Consider the following 19,714-nt stretch of genomic DNA (forward strand, 5'->3'; position numbering starts at 1 on the left):
TCTGTTTAGTCCTCATTTTCATCTTTGTAAACATCTTAAAATGTTTTTAATCAAGTAAACTAATATCTCACAGTATTACTAGAAACTCAAGCTAATCTGAAGTTTGTATGTATTACCCCCCTATACCAGCACAAGTTTATTTTTAGGGTAAAGCTTAAATACTTAGGGTTACTTTTGTAAAATCAGTTACACATACAGTTTTACACAATAGTTACCATATATTACACAGAAGATTAACTGTGTTGCAAAATATGATATAGAATAATCCATTACAATCTTGCTGGAAACTGATTTATTTTTAAAAGCATAAACATTTTAGATGTCTTTCCGTATCAGCTATTGGGACGAATCATTTTGAACTTCCCTGATGGGTCAGGGATAAACCAGTTTTCCCATAGGTCATTATGAACACTAGGGTAATCCCAAGGTTTATACCTTCCATTCCAATGAAGTAATTTAGCTTCTTGAAGAAAATGCTCTGAATACCTGGCATCAGGACTCCACCCTAAACAGAAATAAATCTCTAGCTTTCATAAAGATCAGTATTGGAAGATACTATGCAATTAAACAAAATACAACTTTTAATAAAACTGATTTAAAGAAAAAATATGCTAATTAGTATCCTTTTTACTGGTACTAAACATGATGGGCTACTTTGAAAAAGTGTTGATAAACTTAATTCACATTTGTCCTTATACTTAGTTCTATTTAACAACATTTTGGATAGCAGCACTACCGTATTCTAATATCCTAGCATAGATGGAGTCATAAGGAACCTCAGGTGCCTATTCTAGTCTACTACCTTGTATTATGCACAACTGAACCATCAGCCCTCTGTCCAGGTGAATGTTGACTCTGTCCCCTGAAGCTAATTGCACAACCTACCCTAGCAGTTTCTGTTCTCTAGGAAAAATTTGCCTTATTTGAAATTTCTTGCAGCTGTATTCAAGCTTTTTACTTTTTCTGTCCTTGATTAGAGACACTCTAGGCTTGTCTGTCTTATACTTTAGAAAAATTATGAAATTTTATTTTAGTTTTTCTTTACACTAAATATGCCCAGTTCCTAGCCTTTCTTCAAGCTATTTTTTTAAAATCTTCATTACTGTAGTCTATCACCGCTGATGTGTCTGGTTGCCAGTGTTGGTCAGTCACAAATTATTAGTGCCCTACCAAATTCACAGCCATGAAAAACGCATCACGGACCGTGAAATCTGGTCTTTGGTGTGCTTTTACCCCATACTATACAGATTTCATGGGGGAGAGCAGCATTTCTCAAACTGGAGGTCCTGACCCAAAAGGAAATTGCAGGGCGGGGTCACAAGATTATTTTAGGGGCATCAGTATTGCCACTCTTTTGTGCTGCCTTCAGAGCTGGGTAGCTGGAGAGTGACAGCTGGTGGCCAGAAAGCGGCAGCTGTTAGCCTGGTGCTCAGCTCTGAAGGCAGCGCCCTGCCAGCAGCAGCGCAGAAGTAAGGTTGGCAATAGCATACCATGCCACCCTTACTTCTGCGCTGCTGCCTTCAGACCTGGGCAGCTGCTGATTGAGGGCCCGGCTCTGAAGGCAGCAGCACAGAAGTAAGGGTGGCAATACCATACCATGCTATCCTTACTTCTGTGCTGCTGCCCAGCTCTGAAGGCAGCACCGCCACCAGCAGCAGCACAGAAGTAAGGGTAGCAGTACTGCAACCCCGCCTCCCACAATAACCTTGCGACACCCCCCCACACACACACAACTCCTTTTTGTGTTGGGACTCCTACAATTACAACACAATGGACTGTGAATTTGGTAGGGCCCTACAACTGATGTACTGTACATGCTGCTTTACAAACAGCAGGAGGTGGCCCCCTACCCCATCATGCTCACGCTCAACGATGTTTGTGCCTCTTTAAAGAATGGTGCCCAAATCCTGCATTGTTCTAAATAAATCTTTGATTATGGTGGAGTGGAGGGTTATAGACAAGTGTTACTCCTACTAGTGTACATCTCAATATAACATTTGCCCTTGTAGCGAGGGGGCAGGGCCTCCATCTGAGATAGGGGGTGGTTCCTCCCAGTCAGCCCCCTGGTGGGGGGAGCCAGGACGGCGATGCCTGCCCTGCTGGAAACAGAGGGGCAAGACAGGAAGTACAAAAGATGGGCTTTGCAGCTCAGTGGAGCTGGAGCTACTGCGGGAGACAGACACTTACAACCCACTGTTGGAACGAGAGCCCACAGAAGGCCGCTGCTGTCCCAAAGACTCGCCAGCGCTGCTAGGCACGCCAGATGGTGGCTGGGTATCCCGGGGAGATGGCGGACAACCCCGGGATTCAGGAACACCCCAAAGGGAGGGTAGGAAGCAGCCCAGGGACAGCCGACTCTAGTCCAGCTGCATTGCTGCCTGAGACCATGTTGCGGCTGGATTCCCCGCTGACCCAATGGCAGAAAACTCCGCCACTGTTAGGGGCCTGGTCTGGGATGTGGTAGAGTTGGGTGGGCCATGTCCCGCTACCCCCTGCCACTCCACCATAGGCCAAGAGGTCGCCAGAGCTAGGACACTAACTATTCACTGCCCCACCCTGCTGGAGGGCTTGAGCCCCAGAGACAGCTAATTCCCCCCACTTTTTCAGACTGCCTTTTGCAGAATAAGACAGCAAGGGGGCGTAGCCGCCTCCTGAGACTGACAGGGAGAGATGACCATGCACGCCTACACCCTTATTCTGGAAGGGGGAATTTATCATAAATCAGTTAGTAACCTTAACTGCTAAATATTTCTCTGATTCCAGTATTTCCCTGGCCTATTTTTTTCATTCCTAGGTGAACCACCAGTCTCAAAAATACATCTTTAGTGCCATTTTGGATAGTTAAACTAAAGACCCTTCTCTTAAGGCAGTGGGTCCCAAACAGGGGTTTGTGAAATGTTACAGGGGGTTCTCGGGAAAAAAATCCCTAATGGCAGACAGAGCTGTCCCTAGGGTCCCCGGGCACCACAGGGCCAGCAGCCTGGAGCCCCTGGACTTCCAAGAGCTAAACAGATCAAAGCAAGCAGAGCTGTCACACTGAGGAGATTTAAACTTCAAGACTCCTATAAGAAATGGAAAGGGAGGTGGATATTTTTTGCTGTTTTTAAAATTAAATATGCAGCTAGTTTTGTTTTTAAAATTATTATGAAGAACAAGTTTAAGCTTTTTGTTTGTTTGTAGGGTGACCAGATGTCCCGATTTTATAGGGACAGTCCTGATTTTTGGGTCTTTTTCTTATATAGGCTCCTATTACCCCTCCACCCCCGTCCCGATTTTTCACATTTGCAGTCTGGTCACCCTAATTGTTTGCCTGGAGTGCTCAAGACCTGAATGCTTGTGTAGGAGGAACTCTTTGAGTTGGCTTCTTAAATATCTTCATGCTGTTTCACATCTGATACTCCTTGATGAAACATAGGAGCCTTGGCGTATAACAGGCTTATTCAAAGTGATACAACCTACAAAAGTGAGATCTTGGAAGAGTGCTGCTGTTTTCATAATGTAATAAAAATACTGTAATGATAAATAATTAATAAGAAATTATGTGTAATAAGCATGTCATGAAAACAAATTTTGTATTTCCAAGATCATTGCTTTTATAATTTATACTCAGGAAAAGGAGAAAATCCCTGGAAATATTCATTTCTAGGACGGGGTTTGCAAGACTTGACATTTTAGTGAAAGGGATTCACAGGTTGTTAAAGTTTGGGAACCACTGTCTTAAGGGTTATTTTTAATAGACTGGTTTTGCACCTTACTGGGGGTAGATCCCATCTGATCCAAATACGAAGTTTCCTATGTTCGCTGGCTGTCTTCATGCTCAGTATGCACCAGAGTTTTGGACCAGGCCAGAGCCAGTTTCAGCCACCTCTTCAGTGAGGTCTCATCTTCCAGTATGGAATACTTGCCTTTTATACATTTGTATCATAGTATATAGGCCAATATGTTCTGGCTACCTCTTTGTGTAAAATAGCTATCCCACCTTTAACCCCGGCCCAAGGGCTGTTATCAGTGATTTAGCCTGCAACTGCTTCTCAGCCCCTGGCTTCGTAGAGTTTAATACCAGAAGGACCCATCAGATCACCTAGCCTGACCTCCTGCATGTCATGAGTTGTTACATTTTACTCTGTATTGAACCCAATAACTTGGGTGGTTAAAGCATATCTTCCAGGATATGGTTAATTTGAAGACGGGGAGGGAGGAGAAGCTTCAAGTAAATAGCTGTAGTAGGACAAGGAAAGTGATAAAGGGCTAATTTTGAATCTGGAAGGAAGGGGAATGAGTGTAGAGCAGCGATGTGGGATCTGAGGCATAAAGTAATGAACTGAGGATGAGCAAAATCATCCAGAGGGTCCTTAAATCTTATTTATATTTTGTTCCAGCCCAGAGTGTTTTGAAATGAAACATACTTACCAAGATGTCGGACATGCCACAAGGGATTAATAGTAGAATATTTTCCATGGAATACAATGAGCATTGGAGAGGTGGCCACACCTCCCCCAAGGGTGCTGCTGTAGAGGTTTTCTCTGCGAAAAGACAAAAAAGAGCAGCTCAAAGTCCTGAAATGAAAAGGAACTTTACTACAAAACCAGAAGGCAAAAGCAATAAATACTAATGCTCTGGCTAATTTACTAATAAAATCGGCTTTGTATAGACTGACACGCTACTTCTTTACCTAATTTTAAATATGCACCTTTTTACTGGCATTCCAACACTTATAGATTTTTTTTTCTTCTAATTGTGGACAATGTTTGATGCCACTTTTACAGCTTCTGGGGGTTGTGTCTTTTTCTGGTTTTCAGCAGTTTATGTAAATTATGGCTTATCTTTTTAGGAAGTGTTCAAGAAATGGTTCTTGAGTTATGTAAAAAAAAAGTGTCCCCTTTCCAGTATTGCTGACATTGCAGTTTATAGGGCCCCAAGCAAGAGCAGAGAGTTTCTTTCCACTCTGATCCCACTGCAAGAAGGAGAGATCAGCCCTGCCCATAAACAGCCTGATCCTGACTGGCGCTGATCACCCATGATGAAAACTGCATGTGCTCAGCACCTCTCAGGATTAGGCCTGGCTTGCTGAGTCAGCACAAGGCTGCAGAGTCCCAAGTGGTCACTTTGTGTTGTTCGTGACTGCAGCTGGATTAGAACAGGTGGAAGTTGTGCAACGTAAGGTTATTTTGAATTACGATCTGTGAAGGGTAGCACGTCTTAAGTAATGGACCTTTGAAAAATGAACAGAAAATTCAACTTTAAACAGCACATTCAGTCAGGAAAAAGTGAAGACTTTGATATCTGTACATACTCTACATTTCTTTGCATCCATTTTTCTAATTGCTTTGTAATCCGCTGGTGCTTCCATTCTGTCATATTAGCCACAATTACACCAGGATTAAAGGAGCAGGTGCTGGGGCTGATGCCAAGATCTCTAATTGTTTGCTTCCGGTAGTCCAGATAGCCCATGTATGTGTTCTAGAAAGAAGGGAAATTATATATAGATGTCTATGTAAATCTAATTTATGTCTAGATATGTTTAGATGCAGCTGTATCTACCTCATGCACATGCAGAATACATAGGCATTGAACAATAAGCTCTGAGAACTGGATTTCTAGATGATTATTACCTGCCTTGACTTCAGTGTGAGGCACAAGGCTAAAGGACAGGATATTCTAATCATTATGCGTTAGCGATATTTCCATGGGAGTCCTACAGGGCTTTGTCTTTCGGCCCACTCCTCTTCACCTTACTCTAGGTGATCTGGCGTAAAACCAGTGTGGTTATCGTAAGGCTACTGGACTTTAATGGCAGTTGCAGATGCTCCGTACCACTCCGGATTTGGTTTTCAAACAATATCTTTTGAGCAGCCCATAAAGTTCAACCCTCACTCCCTCTCAGTTATCAGAAAGTCTAATATCAATCCTATCAATACTCTCTTCTAAATATGTTGCACAAGTGACCTACCGAAACAAGAAGAGTTTAGTAAAATACAAAACATACTGCAAAAGAATCAGGAGACAGCACATCTTAAGATGATTACAGGAAATAATTCCCCTTACTAAACTATGTACCTAAATCCTAATACTATACTTTATTTTGAGAAAACTTTCATTTGGGGATGAAGAAAATCATGTTAAATCTGTACGTAAAAATCCATCAACAATCTGAATTTAAAACTAACATCTTACCTGCATTCCTACACTTCTCACCATTTCATGAGTAGATGGCAAATCACAGTCGTCTGAAAAAGCTGCAGCATGGCCTGGAGCTAGCTTTGTGTTGTACAGTTCCTGGATGTCACCTGAAAATACAGAATTGGGAGTTTAAGAATGGGTTTGTTTCATTGACTGTTTAGGACAATATCTGTTCTCCATTACACTGGTACAACCCTACCAATGTCAAGGGATGGCCTGGACGGAAGGCAGGCAGAATTTTGCTCTATGGACATTGGTTTCAAATATGGGTCCTGTAACTGGAAGTCAAAATCCTATGTTTGCATGTATTCATCTATACTTTCTGTGCCTATATGCTGATTTGAAGATCCAAATGTGAGACATGAGCTGTAGCCTGGTGTGTGTCTGTACCTTGCCTCTGGATGGGGGACTGTGTCCCCTTCCCCTTCCATCCCACTTTGGTCCCCGGCACAATGCCCTTTTACTTGGGTTTTTGTTCAGGGGAGCAGATTTTCTCTTTAGGGCATTATTTCACTATATCTTATTAAGATACGAGGCCTCGCTGTTTGAAAAGTGGGCTCATAATATCCATAGGCTAACACCAGCAACTAAAATGTTCACAGTGCTCCTGGCTATACCAGTGATGAAATAATTCTGTTTTCGTTTGCTAGGAAACCCGACTAAAGCAGTATTAGCATGAGGTAATACAGAAACTGCATCATCTTGTAGGGGCAACTCACGAGTTTGTTTGAAAACCTGAAATAGGATTCATGTCCCACAATGGGACAGTGTTTGAATTAAAGGGACACTGTTAACCTAGTTATGGCTCAAAACTGACCTACCTTAAGATTGTTATGATCTGGGAAGGAATTTCCTCTAGATTCTAAACAGCTTCTGTTTTGTGAGATGTAAAACAAAACAACAAGAAAATCAAAAGCAGCGTTTTTGGTGTGACACACCAAAATTCAGTGTGTGAACTTCTTGTTGTTTTGCAGAAAGCACTTAGCTAACAAATACTATTTCCATAGAGCTAAATCCTGAAATCCATGTTCAGTGTTTCTTCTGCAAAACAATTCATTTCAAAGGGAGATTTGACTAGGCAAAGACTTCAGTGCAATATTCCTGCTAACATCATTGATGATAAAAAAAGGCGGAGATTTTGACTCCATTGGAAAGGTGTATGCAAGTGAGGGGGAAATCTATTTTTTCCCCAGATAGTATAATGTGGAAGAAATTGCATTATCAAGCTTATTGAAAGTGAAGGGAAGGCAAAGAAAACAAATCCAACTTTAAACAGTGGTCAACAATGCCCTTTTATAAGTATTGCTGCTCTGAAATCTACATCTGAAGGCAAGAAAAACTGCAGAAAAGCTGTTGAAAACTAAATGACCCAAACTCTTTGTAATTGCACTGACTTCAAAGGTGTTACTCCAGGGATTAACTTGACCCAATGTCCTTGGACACCCTACTGGCTACTGCATAAGGGTTTCATAAGGCTTAATTAATTAACATTTGCAAAGTGCTTATGAGATCCTTGGATGAAAGGTGCTATCAAAATAACAGGGATGTGGAAGAATGCTGAAGGGGAAAAAAGGATAAAGCAAGAGAAGATATCAACACTAGCAGGGAGAAAGTGGCAAAGAAAGGAATGAACAGACTGAGAAATCCACCTGGAAAGATAACTTTGCCTCTACTTAGCTTTTGCTGTATGGGCATGGAGGGATTTTCCAGCACTTGAATTGTTTCCTGATTTGTCTTTATTAACCATAAGATATTTTCATCAATAAGCCTGATTCTGTGAGGTGCTGAGTGCCCTTAGCTCCCATAGATATAAATAGGAATTGAGGGTGCTCAGAACAACAGGATCCAGGGTCTTTTACAACCTGATTTGAGTAAATTCTTCTCTCTCAAGAATAAGCAGTTATTTGGGGTGAGGATGCCAGCATTTGTGGGGATTCAAGGTCAGCTTCACATTGACAGTCCTGTTTAGAGAGGAGTATTGCTGCCTGTTCTGGTGAAACCACGCTTATTGGAATTGCCTTGTACACTCATGCACAGCAACTGATCAGATGCAAGAAACACTGAACATCACCCACACACCTACAATCAGGATCAAACAGCCAAAAGTAGAAATTGTCCCTTTGATTTTCCTTTGTTAAATACTATGTACGGGTGAGTGTGAAGCTGTCACAAGTGCAGCACTCCAAGCAACCTCCTCAATTTTAACTAGACCCCATCTTTCCTGGTGAGCAATAAAGCAGCTGAACTTCCTGCTGCAAACTTCTGCTACGTTCCAAGAATTTTTGGATGACAACTTACCTTGCACAATCACATCATCATCCAAATATATGACTTTCTCATATTTGTGGATAAGCAGGGGGAGATAATATCGAACGAAGTTCAGCTGTTAAAAAAAAACAATCAAAATGACAGACTAAGTGGCACAGTGGCTTAATGCAGTCATCTTGAATGTCTTTTTCAGGATTCAAATGTGACTTAGTCCTCTCATCACTGTACATTGTCCAACTACCATTTACTGATTGCCACAATTTTAAACTTGCCTCCATATTTTCTTTAAGACAATGTCATCCTGGCCCCACTGAAGTCAATGGGAAATTCCTCCCAATGACTTCAGAGGGGCCAGGCTTTCACCCAAGAACTTTGTAAATATTAACTGTAGATTCTCTGTCAAATGTTGAGATTATTCTAAAGCACATAGGGTCCATATTCTTCCTTGGTATAACTCAGATGAAGTCAATGCTGACACAATATGCATGCATCTGACCCACAATGCCACAAGATAATGTTAGAGAAGTCCCAGGAGAGCACCTTTCTCTCTGAATCAGACAGTCTGCTTGGGTGCTTACATTCAGAGATTTATCCTGCCACTTTAACTTTAAAAATGTAATAGCCCTGGTGGTCAGTATTTAGTCACAATGGCCCAGATCTGGAGTTGCCAACTTTCTAATGACACAAACCCAAACACCCCTATCCCACTCCTTCTCTGAGGCCCCGCTCATGCCCCATACCTTCTCTGAGGTCCCACCCCCGCGCGCTCCATCCCCCCTCCCTCCGTTGCTCACTCTTCCTCACCCTCACTGGGCTGGGGCAGGAGGTTGGGGTGCGGGAGGTGGTGAGGACTCCGGCTGGGGGTGCAGACTCTGGCGTGGGGCCAGGGATGAGGGGTTTGGGCTGCAGGAGGGGGCTCCAGGCTGGGGCTGAGGGGCTCAGAGTGCGGGAGGGGGTGTGGGCTCTGGCTGGGGGTTGGGCCAGGGATGAGGGTCTTGGAGTGCAGGAAGGGGCTCTGGGCTGGAGCAGGGGGTTGGGGTGCAGGGTGTGCGTGCGGGAGGGGGTGAGAGCTCCAGCTGGGAGTGCAGGCTCTGGGGTGGGGCCAGGGATGAGGGGTTTGGGGTGCAGGAGGGAGCTCCAGGCTGGGGGCAGGGGGTTGGGGTGCAGGGGCTGTCCCGGCAGCACTTACCATGGCTCCAAGGAAGCCTGCCTTAGCCCCAGGCCCCTGGTGTGCCACCAACTGGACTTTTAATGCCCTGATTGGCGGTGCCGATCAGAGCCACCAGGGTCCCTTTTTGCCCAGGCGTTCTGGTCAAAAACCAAATACCTGGCAACCCTACCCAGATCTTCCACTGCAGTGCAGCAGCTTTTCACAGCACTCTCAGTATAAAGCCTTCCTAAAGGCAGCATAGCCAGGCACAGGAGAATCACCCCAGCATAAGGGACTCCTCCAGTAGCATAGGCTTGGCATAGCAAATCCTACACTACACACAGTTCCTTCTGCGGGAGCAGGGGGGCATTGCAGAGGGAAAGAGCGTAGCAAAGGTTGCCAATTTTGGCTGGATGTATTCGTGGAGGTTTCTTCACACGACATAATCTTTAATTGAAGATTAATCTTTAATTCCTGGAGACTCCAGGACAATCCTGGAGGCTTGGCAACCCTAGAAAGGGGACACGTTTGCAGCTTCCTTGCATTTTAGCAGTCCTTGTCTTCCACATTAGTCAATAGCAGTTGCAGGCAGCCAGTGTAATTTAGAGTAGCCTTCAGGCTCTAAATTATGCTGGGAGGGAGTCACTAGCCCAGAACACAGTCAGCTCATGGTTGCAGCTGAGTTTAAGTTCTTAAAGTTATAATAATAAGCCCCAGGGTTAAGCTCCCAAACAGATAACATCCCATGCAGAAAGATGGGCAAATTAGTGGGGACATTGCTGCAACGATCTCCTCTCTTTGAGTGATGTCTCAACATTTAGTTGTTGGTTCCTTCTCTGAGTGATGTGTAAGAAACAAATGTAATCTGTTAGGAGTTACAGTCCTGGAGGGCAAGGCAGTAACACTAATTATTCTAATTACCTCTCTACAAAAGTGTTATTTTTATGGATCTCTAAAGTGCTAGTTAAGTTTGCTCTTCCCTCTGGCCAGCCCAAGTATATGGCCTGGCCAAGATCTAACCAGGTCAGACCAGGGTTTAATCAAGTCAAGTCATCCACCTGGAAGGCTCTCCTGCAACGTATAAAGGGGGTTGGTACCTCAGGAGATAGAGCAGAAGAGCAACAATGTGGAGTAGAAGCACTTGCCACAGGAGCTGTGCTAGTCTAATAAGAAAACCATCCAACGTTATTACCAACTGGTGTGGCTCCTCTAATACCCCAGTGGTTCTGTACGAAGGAGCAGAGCACAGAGAAGATTTGAAGTCTTCAGTGTGCAATAAAAACTTGGAGACATGACAGCTCTGTTTTGGTGATATATGGCATTTGCTTACTCACAGGCTGGAGTAACTCAGGGCGTGATGCATCTAGTCTTATTTTTCCTTTTAGTATCATAGGGTTGAACTCCACCGTTTTATACTTTATTTCTTTCAGTTTGGAATTTTCAATCCATTTTCTGAGATGCAAGAGAAATAATAAAAGTGTGTTACAGAAAACCACAGAGACCTTCAGTATCAAATGTCAAAGTGCCTAATGGCACATGCCCTGGCTATATTTAACACTACTGGTTTTAAAACAAAACACAAAAATATTTTAATGAAAAAAAATAACATTTTTTAATAACTTTTTACTCCATTTTTTGACCAGCTCTATGCGAGATTCTCTTCTTGAGCCTCATTTTGACAGGTATTTGCACCTTTTAATAATCTTACCAGACCTGGGTTTGAGTCCTTGCTCCACCACAGACTTCCTGTGTCATCCTGAGCAAGTCACTTATTCTCTCTGGCCCAGTTCCTCCAAGGTACTTAGACTCTTACCTTCCATTGATTTCAAAGGAAGTTGGAAGCCCAAATACTTTTGAGGCTCTGGATCTCAGTTACTTATGTGTAAAATGGTGTTAACAGTGCTTCTCTACCTCACAGATACATTGGAAGCACAAATACATTAAAGATTGTAAAGAACCTAAAGTAATGAAGGCTATGTAAATATGCTAAAGAGAGAGACTCCTGAATGAGTTTGTTTCTTCATTGAGATGGCCCCTACATTGATGGACTCATTCCTCCTTGGTCTGCACCTGGGTTCAACCCACCCCACTTTAAATAATATCTACAATTTTGTATGATCATGGTTGAACCCCATATTTATAACCTTTACCTCTCCTTTTTTCTATGTTAGCCCCACTCTATCTGTTCTTCTCCTCTGAAGTTGAAGGCACAGCCCTGAATATGGAGCAGTGCAAAGCCACGTTTTCCCAGAGGCAGCTTCAGGAAGGATTGTGCAGGAGAAACACACACACACTGTAACATCTTGCAGCATGACCTCCCTTCCACTGCTGGTTGGTGCGGGGCAGTGGCCATCACCTGGCTTAGATTAGTCCCCTTTTGGGGTGGCTGGTGCCCCTAGCAGGCAGCAATCCCTGTACCCAGGGGACTGCAGGATCTGTGACTGTGATGACCTTTGCACAGGGGGGAGGAATGACTCCCTGGGCCCTCCCCCAATCCCTGTGCACCAATGCAAAGCCCAGTAACAATCTGGCCCTAACTAAGCAGCAGAATTAATAATTTTTGGTAAATACTATTACCTGATATGTGGAATTGTGTTCTTTAGGCCAACTATGTAGAACAAAACATTAGCATCGGTGTTGCTGTAGATGCTACTAATTGCTGCTACAGCTGCACCCATTCTACCCGCAGCAGCACATATCACCACTGGAATTTCTTCTTCCATTTCCTCAGGACTCTCCAAATCAACTGCATATAGCAAAACCCCAAATTAGTGTACAGAATTCAGCACCATTTTATAACAGACCTAGTCTCTGAATTGTATAAACTAGAAACAGAGCAGAAGTTTTACAATGCTCAGGAAGCTGCTAAGGGATGAAGAGCTGGGGAACACGATTAACAGTACTGAGATTAGTGCACATAAATACCAAAATAAATACTAGGGCTAAGTCTTCACTAGAAGTGCTCTATTGATGTAGGAATATACTACACCGTCGGAGCTCTCCTTGTGTGGATGCAGCTGTGCTTTGTACACTATAATCACCTCCCACCAGTTAAACAAGCTATACTTCTAAAAACATGGTTTTCCCAATATAACTGTCCACACTAGGGGCTTCTGCCAACACACCTATGTTGCTCAAGAATCACACCTCTTCACACCCTGATTTATGCCAGCAGAATTCTGTAGTTTTGACCTGGACTACGATATGAAGCCTTTCACCCCTAACGTCTGATCTGCACTTAAAAGTTTTACTAGTGTAACTATGTCATTTAGGAGTGTGATTTTTTTTAATCAACATAGTTATACTGGTAAAATCCCTAGTGTGAAAGCAGTTATACCATATAAAAGTGACTTATACTGGTACAGTATATTCCCTACATTTTACACCAGTATAATTGCACCCAGTACAGTTAAACCGGAAAAACTTTCTAGTGTAGACAAATCCTTAGCCAGTGGTTGGCTAGCTCAGGTTGGTTATTACCTGCTGCCGCTGTTTGATGGCCTGTTGGAAATGAACTAATGGTCTCAGTCTATTCCCAAGCAGGCAGATTCCCATAATTAAAAAACATCCTCATGGTTGTTACCCAATTGACTTTTCCGTTAGTCTCTGCAAAAAATTGAGAATGTGACCCAGCTCCCATTGATGTCAACGGAAGAATTCTCATTGGCCTCAAGGAGAGTTGGATCAGGCCCTGAAGCACAATAGAGATTCTTAGCCACTACTGACCTGGTATTATTCAAATCAGCTGATCTAGAAATTAAAAGTTCACAAGTGATTCTGTTATAAATTCCTATTTATCCTACAGCAGGAACAGAAACGAATGCTCAGTTACCATGAAATCTGAACAGAATAAAATAACGAGCTACTTACTTGTTTCATTATTTAATGTAGATGGCACCTTGTGAACTTTATTATACAGAATGACACAGATGGTCAAAACAAGTAGGAATAATAAGATCTGATTAACTGAAATAAAGAGGACAACTGGTTAAAAGTTAGTATAAAAACTAATGCTAATTACTAATTGCTCAAATACCTGTATTTTATTTTACCAGCTAGATGACTGCCATTTACTGTATTCCTGTATTTGTTTTGAAAAATCTCATCTCATTTGCTATTTGACCAAATTAAAAACAGAAACTGCTTGTAAGATTTATTTAGAAATTCACACTGTAGTCCATGTTCAGTATAATCAGAAATCTGTGGTCAGCTCTTTCCAGATGTTTTGGTTTTCAAAGATGTTCTGATTGCAAGTACGGTACTTCCAAAATAGGAAAACTCTTAAATCATTAAGCCTATTATTCAAGGGCTGCTTACCCTAGGAAAATTACCTGTTGAAAATGGTTGGCAGCCATAGGTTCTATCCCCATTTTCTCCTTAACTATTGTTGAAAATGATTTTAACTGCTTTTGTAGATGAGACAAATCCATTTTCATCATAGTTACAGTCAGCAAGATACAGGCTTGGTGGGGATTGGTCTCATACACACTTTCTATAGTGATGCTGCAAACTGTTTCCATCCCCAAAGAGGGGTATTATATACTTCACACCATTATGAGCATCCTCTGTCCCACACAGAATGGTGGTTCAGCCACCTTTGTGATACTGACCTCACAGTTCTTCTGCCCCTCAAAAAATGCTCTTTATGGCCCAAACATGGATGGGACTAGGTGGGCAGAGGGAGCAGTGGGCAGGTGGGGGACAGGGTGCTGTCCATCATCCCCAGCTAGGGTGACCAGATAGCAAGTGTAAAAAATCAGGACAGGGGGTGGGGGGCTATAGGTGCCTATATAAGAAAAAGCCCCCAAAATCGGTACATCTGGTCACCCTATCCCCAGCGGACATTGCTTAGAAAAGGTAATTCAGTAATAACTCTGCAGAATCAGGTCCTAAGCTAAGGAGGAACTGACACACAGGGAGGGGGATGAAAGTGGAAGGATGAGGAAGAGAATATGATTATGAGGTCACTTGGAAGTCTAATACACATATCTAGAGGGTAACGAAGAAGTGCACCATTTTTCTTTATTTGTATAATTGAATGTACTGATTTTAAAATGTGTAAGAGAGGTATAAAAAGATGTAAGCTGATTTTGGAACTTCTTTTCTGGCTACCCTGTGGTCCTCCAATTGCCATAGGATTTCAGAATTAACCCTACCTGGCCCTTTCCTTTACCCAAAACCCCTTTGGGTAGACCAAACAGTGAAGCATTTTAGATCATTTCAATGAAATAGTTCAGCTATTCAAGGTCTATTTGAGGCTAACTCTAAAAGTATTACAAAAATAAACTCGGCATGCCACAGAAACTGTGCATGTTCCAAAATCTTTGCAAAGGTATACATATTTTGATTCAAGTACTTTACTTAGCAAAATCAAAGCATGCAAAAAGCAAATGCTTTACTGTATATTTGGATTTTTCAGCTTCTACCAGAGTCTGCCTTGGACTGAATGCTTAAGCAATCTAACATAAATCACCCCTGACTGAGTAGGATGTTACTGGAAAGGCTAAGGGTAAATAAGCATCATCATCATCAATGAACTTGCTGACTGTCATCTTCAATTCTATTTTGTTAGTTATGTAGCATCATAAATGTTCTCAGAATGGGCAAAATATACAAAAAACATAGAACACAGAATTCTGCCCTCAGTTACACCTGTACAAATCTTTTGAGCAAGAATGTCAGCTGGTGTAAATTACAATAGATCAAGAATGTCAGTGGAGCTATGCTTGTTTACACCAGCTGAGGATCTCACCCACTGACTTCAGTGGGGTTGCATGGAGTGAGGGCATAGTCTGCTCACTTTACCCTGATCCCGAGAGGTATTGAGAACCCTTAATCCCTTTGGGCCAAATCCTAACTGTGGTGCTGAGAAGGCATAAAATCCGCCGGAGTTCTGCAGGAAAGCTAAGCTCAGCACCCAACGGCATTAATTATGTCTTGAGTGTGGAGCCCTCCTTCTCAATAGTGGCCACAGAGCTGCTCCATAGACCAAAAAGATCCATCCATTCCCCCAGAGGCAGAATTCCAATTCTGCTATATTGTTAGGTGATGTCAAGTGGGGGGCAGGGCCTCTCAAGATATACCTGCATGGGGGATGGAGAGCAGGTGCTCCCCAGCTGACTGACAACAAGGGAAGCAAGCGGCCTATGGAACCAACTGATAGCATCACAACAGAGCTTTTAGCCAAGAAAGCGAAGGACTCATCCACACTGAGGGTCTCCATGTTCCAAGAAAACTGGAATTTGGGAGCTAGCATAGTCCCTTCAAACTCCCAACCATCCACGTTTTGGAAGGCTCAGAGTGAGCCCCAGTCCCTGGATTGCTCTGTCTCCCTCTTGCATACTGCTTCATGCGGTTTAATATTGCCTCAACACTGGAGTAGCTTCCATGGCTCCTCCAGGAGGAAGACAGAAGGATCCGGATCTGCAAATGGGGATAGGAGGAGGTGGAATTGCTTACATGCAAGAGCTCCTATAACTCCAATGGACCTGTGAACCTGATGAGAAGCCATTCTACAGCCTAACTGTTCTCAGTGTCAATCAGGCCAACACAGAGTGGCACCTCTCAAGATTTTCTCCATTGATTCAAATTCAGAAGTAATGTGCAAGATGATGCAAGTTACACATTGAAAGATGTATGTAGGAATGGTTTAAGTGCTTTGCAGAATTGGAGTCATAAATTAGCATGCAACCCTCCTATGCAATCTCCTGTAAAATATTTACATGATCTTTATCTAGCTGTTTAAAAAAATATATGAATCAAATTGATATTGAAATGTTCTGAATCTTTCTTACTTTTCCTTAACAGAGCCATATGTTCCTTTGGTTAAGAACTGTGATCTGTAGTTTAAAAAAAAGAGAGAAAGAGAGAGGTTATAAACATAGTGATGAATATTTCTTTAGTATTTTATGGGCCCAATTTTGCACCATTAGGTTTTGCCTTTTATTTGAATGGAAACAGGATTGGATCCTAACTTTGCAAAGCTTTTCATGGAAACATATTACATTTGCAATGTTTTGGGCAACAATTTATGACCTTATATAATCCAGAATTTAAAAAGCAAAAATGTTTTAAATACATGACCCAGTTTCAAAGCTATATAACTATAGTGAAACAGTTAATGTTTCGATAAACTCAGTACAATCACTTATATCAGCAATACTTACATTTTATAACACAGATTTTTCTTAATGTAAAACAGAAAATAAAACATATACAATGTGTTTACAAAATGCATCTGTAGGTATTTTAATCCATTGAAATTATCCTTGACTCCCCATACAGCAGAACAACAAATGTAAACACCATAATGCCATTTCTAGATCTTGTTATAATCAAACACACAGCAACAGAGATATTGCCATACTAAATAAGACAAAGGATCTATCTAGCCTAGAATCCTGTCTCTGTCTTGGGCTGTGTCTGCACTGAAAATTTTAGGGAACTCTTCCACCAACATCAGTGTAATTTCAAAGGTGGCAGCAACCAGGGGACAGCATAATTCAACAGGTTGTAGGAACAAGGGGAGACCGTTGGTGAAGACCGGCCACGAGCATTTTAACCACATCATCTATAGTGCTGGAGCAACTAGCAGTTTCCTTAAAACTGTCATTGTAGTCAAGCACTGAAAGTGGACAGGATCAGATGCCTCTAAGGAAAGTATTAAATCCCCTTAATGGACATTTATGGAAAAATCCCACATTTCCTTGTATTTTAGAAGCCAAATTATTTTTTAGTTTGTACTTTAAGCAGTACAAATTTAGAAAATCTTAATAGTAAAAAGCAGATTATGATTTATTTTTAAATTTATGGGTCCAAATTCAGACCTGTCACAACTCCCACTGATTTTAATGATGGGCTCATCATACAGATGTTGTGTTGCATCATTTAAAAAAATAATATTACTTTTTTCCCCTGGACATAGGCCCTTAAAAAAAACCCTTGTAAACAGTTCTTTTTAAAAATAGGATGATTAGTTGTGTACAGGGAGCACAAGGCCTTTCTTCTGCCCCTAATAAGAGCTGCCTTTGATGCTAGCCAGCCCACATTCCTCAGGCTCGCAAGCACAGCTAGCCTTCTGGCCCCTCTACTACACCTATGGAGGTTCAGTCATAATCTGGATCAATGTGTTTAAGGGGAATTTCTTTTTACATTCCAGTCGCCTGAGGCCTGTAAACCTATGAAGGCAAACTGAAACCTCAGGAAACAAGTTATTGAAGACATGAAATAAGATATTAAAAATTAAAACAAACAAGAACCACACAGCCCTACAGGCAAAAAAGAAAACAATGAACTCATGTGACATTTCTCCCTCCAGCACTGTAGCTCTTCCTAGCATCTCAACCCCCTTTTTCTATATTTTCATGCCTGGAGATACAGATATTATGTTTATTATTTTTAAATACAATTCATTTTGATTCATTTAGAAGAGGTTAGAGTGGTATGAATTCTTGAAAGCTGAGTCACAAAATACAGTTATGTCTTATTGGTTAATTCTGAGTTTACGGAAAGATCTCGAGTCAGTCTCCAATTTTGATTGACACGTTAAATTCTAAACAGAACACGTAAACAGAACAGTCTGTATGCATATAAATATTGTGACTGGTTTGAAAGACAGATTAATAAACATAGTGTAAGGTAATAGTTATTTTAGGGTTAAATTCTTATCAGATCTGCACGGTTTATCTAAACTCCAATATTCTGCTCTCTCCATATGCACAGAACCCCCTTGATTTACATATGTAAGTAGATCAGGCGATCAGTCAAGAGAAGAGCTTTGCCTTTAGAAATCTCCTCTCCTGTGCACAGAACACAAATATTGTTTCCTTTCTAGTCTGGAAATTTGAATCAGTAATTTCTGTAAGTGGACAAAATTCTCACTCCTGGGGTGAAATCCTGGCCTCAGTGAAATCAATGGCAGTTTTGTCATTGATTTCAATAGGACCAGGATGTCACTCTTACAATTAAAATAATTTGTCCCAAACTGTAAATGTAACTTGCAGTCACTGTGATGTGCAGCTGGCCTGTCAGAACCCTACACTAGCTCTAGACATAAGTAAAACAGTCCGAATCGCTCCAAGTTTTTAATCTTTAAAATCCAAACCTAGAAAGACTCACATATAACAAAACTTTTAGTTCAATATTTGAAAAGATTCTTAATATCAGTGATCTGCATTTTGTAGCCTTTCAAGAAAGAAAGGAACTCTACTTGTTACTCTGCAAACATTTACCCCTAGTTTTCCTAAACGCAGATTACTGGAATCTGACGTCTCTAGACACAATTGCCAGATCATATAACAAAATGAGGGGCGGCAGCAGGGAAAGCTGCATATGAAACAGTGACATTACTGTTTAGATATTTCCTGCTTAATTAGTCTTTACCTTTCAAACCCAGCACAGCACTCACGGCTTCTTTCTCCAGAAGAATTGCAGGGCGACAACACTCGGTTCCTAGCTCACCCAAAACTGCAAAGCATTCATGCCAAAACTGCCTTGCCCATGACTCCCCTTGGAAATCCTAGGTTCATGAGCCTTAAAGGGCCACAGTAATGCTTTTAAATTGGGAATCCTTTTTCAAATCCTTCGAGTGTACTTTGGAGCGGTGCTGGTTTTTCTTTCCTTTTTCTGCTCTGAGAAGCTGCTCAGAATCCAGAAATTGCACTGGCGTAGTGAAAGAGCCCCATAAACCACTTCCAGATGTGCTGAATGATGCAGCCCCAGATCTGGCAAACTCCCCTCAGATCCTCATCCGGCAGATTGCAAATAAATCCCATAGGAAACAAAAGTCCAGATGGGGGAAAAAGCAAATACCTCCAGAAGCAACTTCAACAATCGCATGGCCTCAAGTAACATTTTTATTTAATTGTTATTTTTGGTAACCACGAAGAGAGAACTATTGGTAAGCAAGAATCAAGTAAGAAGAATGGGCACAAATCCAACGTATTAACATACTACATGACTATTGTGAACACTAATATGACATCAATAAGTACATTAATTCTTAGAAAATACTCACAATTAAGGACAGCATGTCGTGTTTTTAACAATCGCTGTGGATTAAAGGTTATTAGGCTGGCTTTTTTCTTAGCATCCTTATTGGCAGGTTACATCTAAAAA

At 41.8% G+C, this 19,714-nt stretch overlaps 1 protein-coding gene across 2 annotated transcripts; it reads right to left on the reverse strand.

The window, feature by feature from the left end:
* Positions 1 to 17: 17 nt before the first annotated feature.
* GLT8D2 (glycosyltransferase 8 domain containing 2) lies at positions 18 to 19,704 on the reverse strand. 2 transcript variants are annotated; one of them, XM_039502909.1, is made up of 10 exons: positions 19,614 to 19,704; positions 16,393 to 16,437; positions 13,469 to 13,564; positions 12,176 to 12,344; positions 10,933 to 11,050; positions 8,479 to 8,563; positions 6,175 to 6,287; positions 5,294 to 5,460; positions 4,411 to 4,523; positions 18 to 505 (listed from the first exon to the last, which is right to left on the reverse strand). In XM_039502909.1, exons 2-10 carry the CDS (start codon positions 16,409 to 16,411, stop codon positions 333 to 335), a joined length of 1,053 nt encoding a protein of 350 aa, XP_039358843.1. In that variant the 5' UTR covers positions 16,412 to 16,437; positions 19,614 to 19,704; the 3' UTR covers positions 18 to 332. The 2 variants fall into 2 exon arrangements, with proteins under 2 accessions (XP_039358843.1, XP_039358831.1); XM_039502897.1 differs by lacking the exon at positions 19,614 to 19,704 and adding an exon at positions 18,980 to 19,226.
* Positions 19,705 to 19,714: the final 10 nt, after the last annotated feature.

The sequence above is a fragment of the Mauremys reevesii genome, linkage group 1 (genome assembly GCF_016161935.1).
Source record: "Mauremys reevesii isolate NIE-2019 linkage group 1, ASM1616193v1, whole genome shotgun sequence".
Taxonomy (NCBI): Eukaryota; Metazoa; Chordata; order Testudines; family Geoemydidae; genus Mauremys; species Mauremys reevesii.

Coding starts and splice junctions, on each gene's coding strand:
- GLT8D2 (XM_039502909.1), bottom strand. Junction 8,564..10,932: donor GCCCTGAGTTACTCCAGCCT/GTGAGTAAGCAA, acceptor TTTTTTTAACAG/CTGAACTTCGTTCGATATTA. Junction 6,288..8,478: donor TGATGATGTGATTGTGCAAG/GTAAGTTGTCAT, acceptor CTGTATTTTCAG/GTGACATCCAGGAACTGTAC.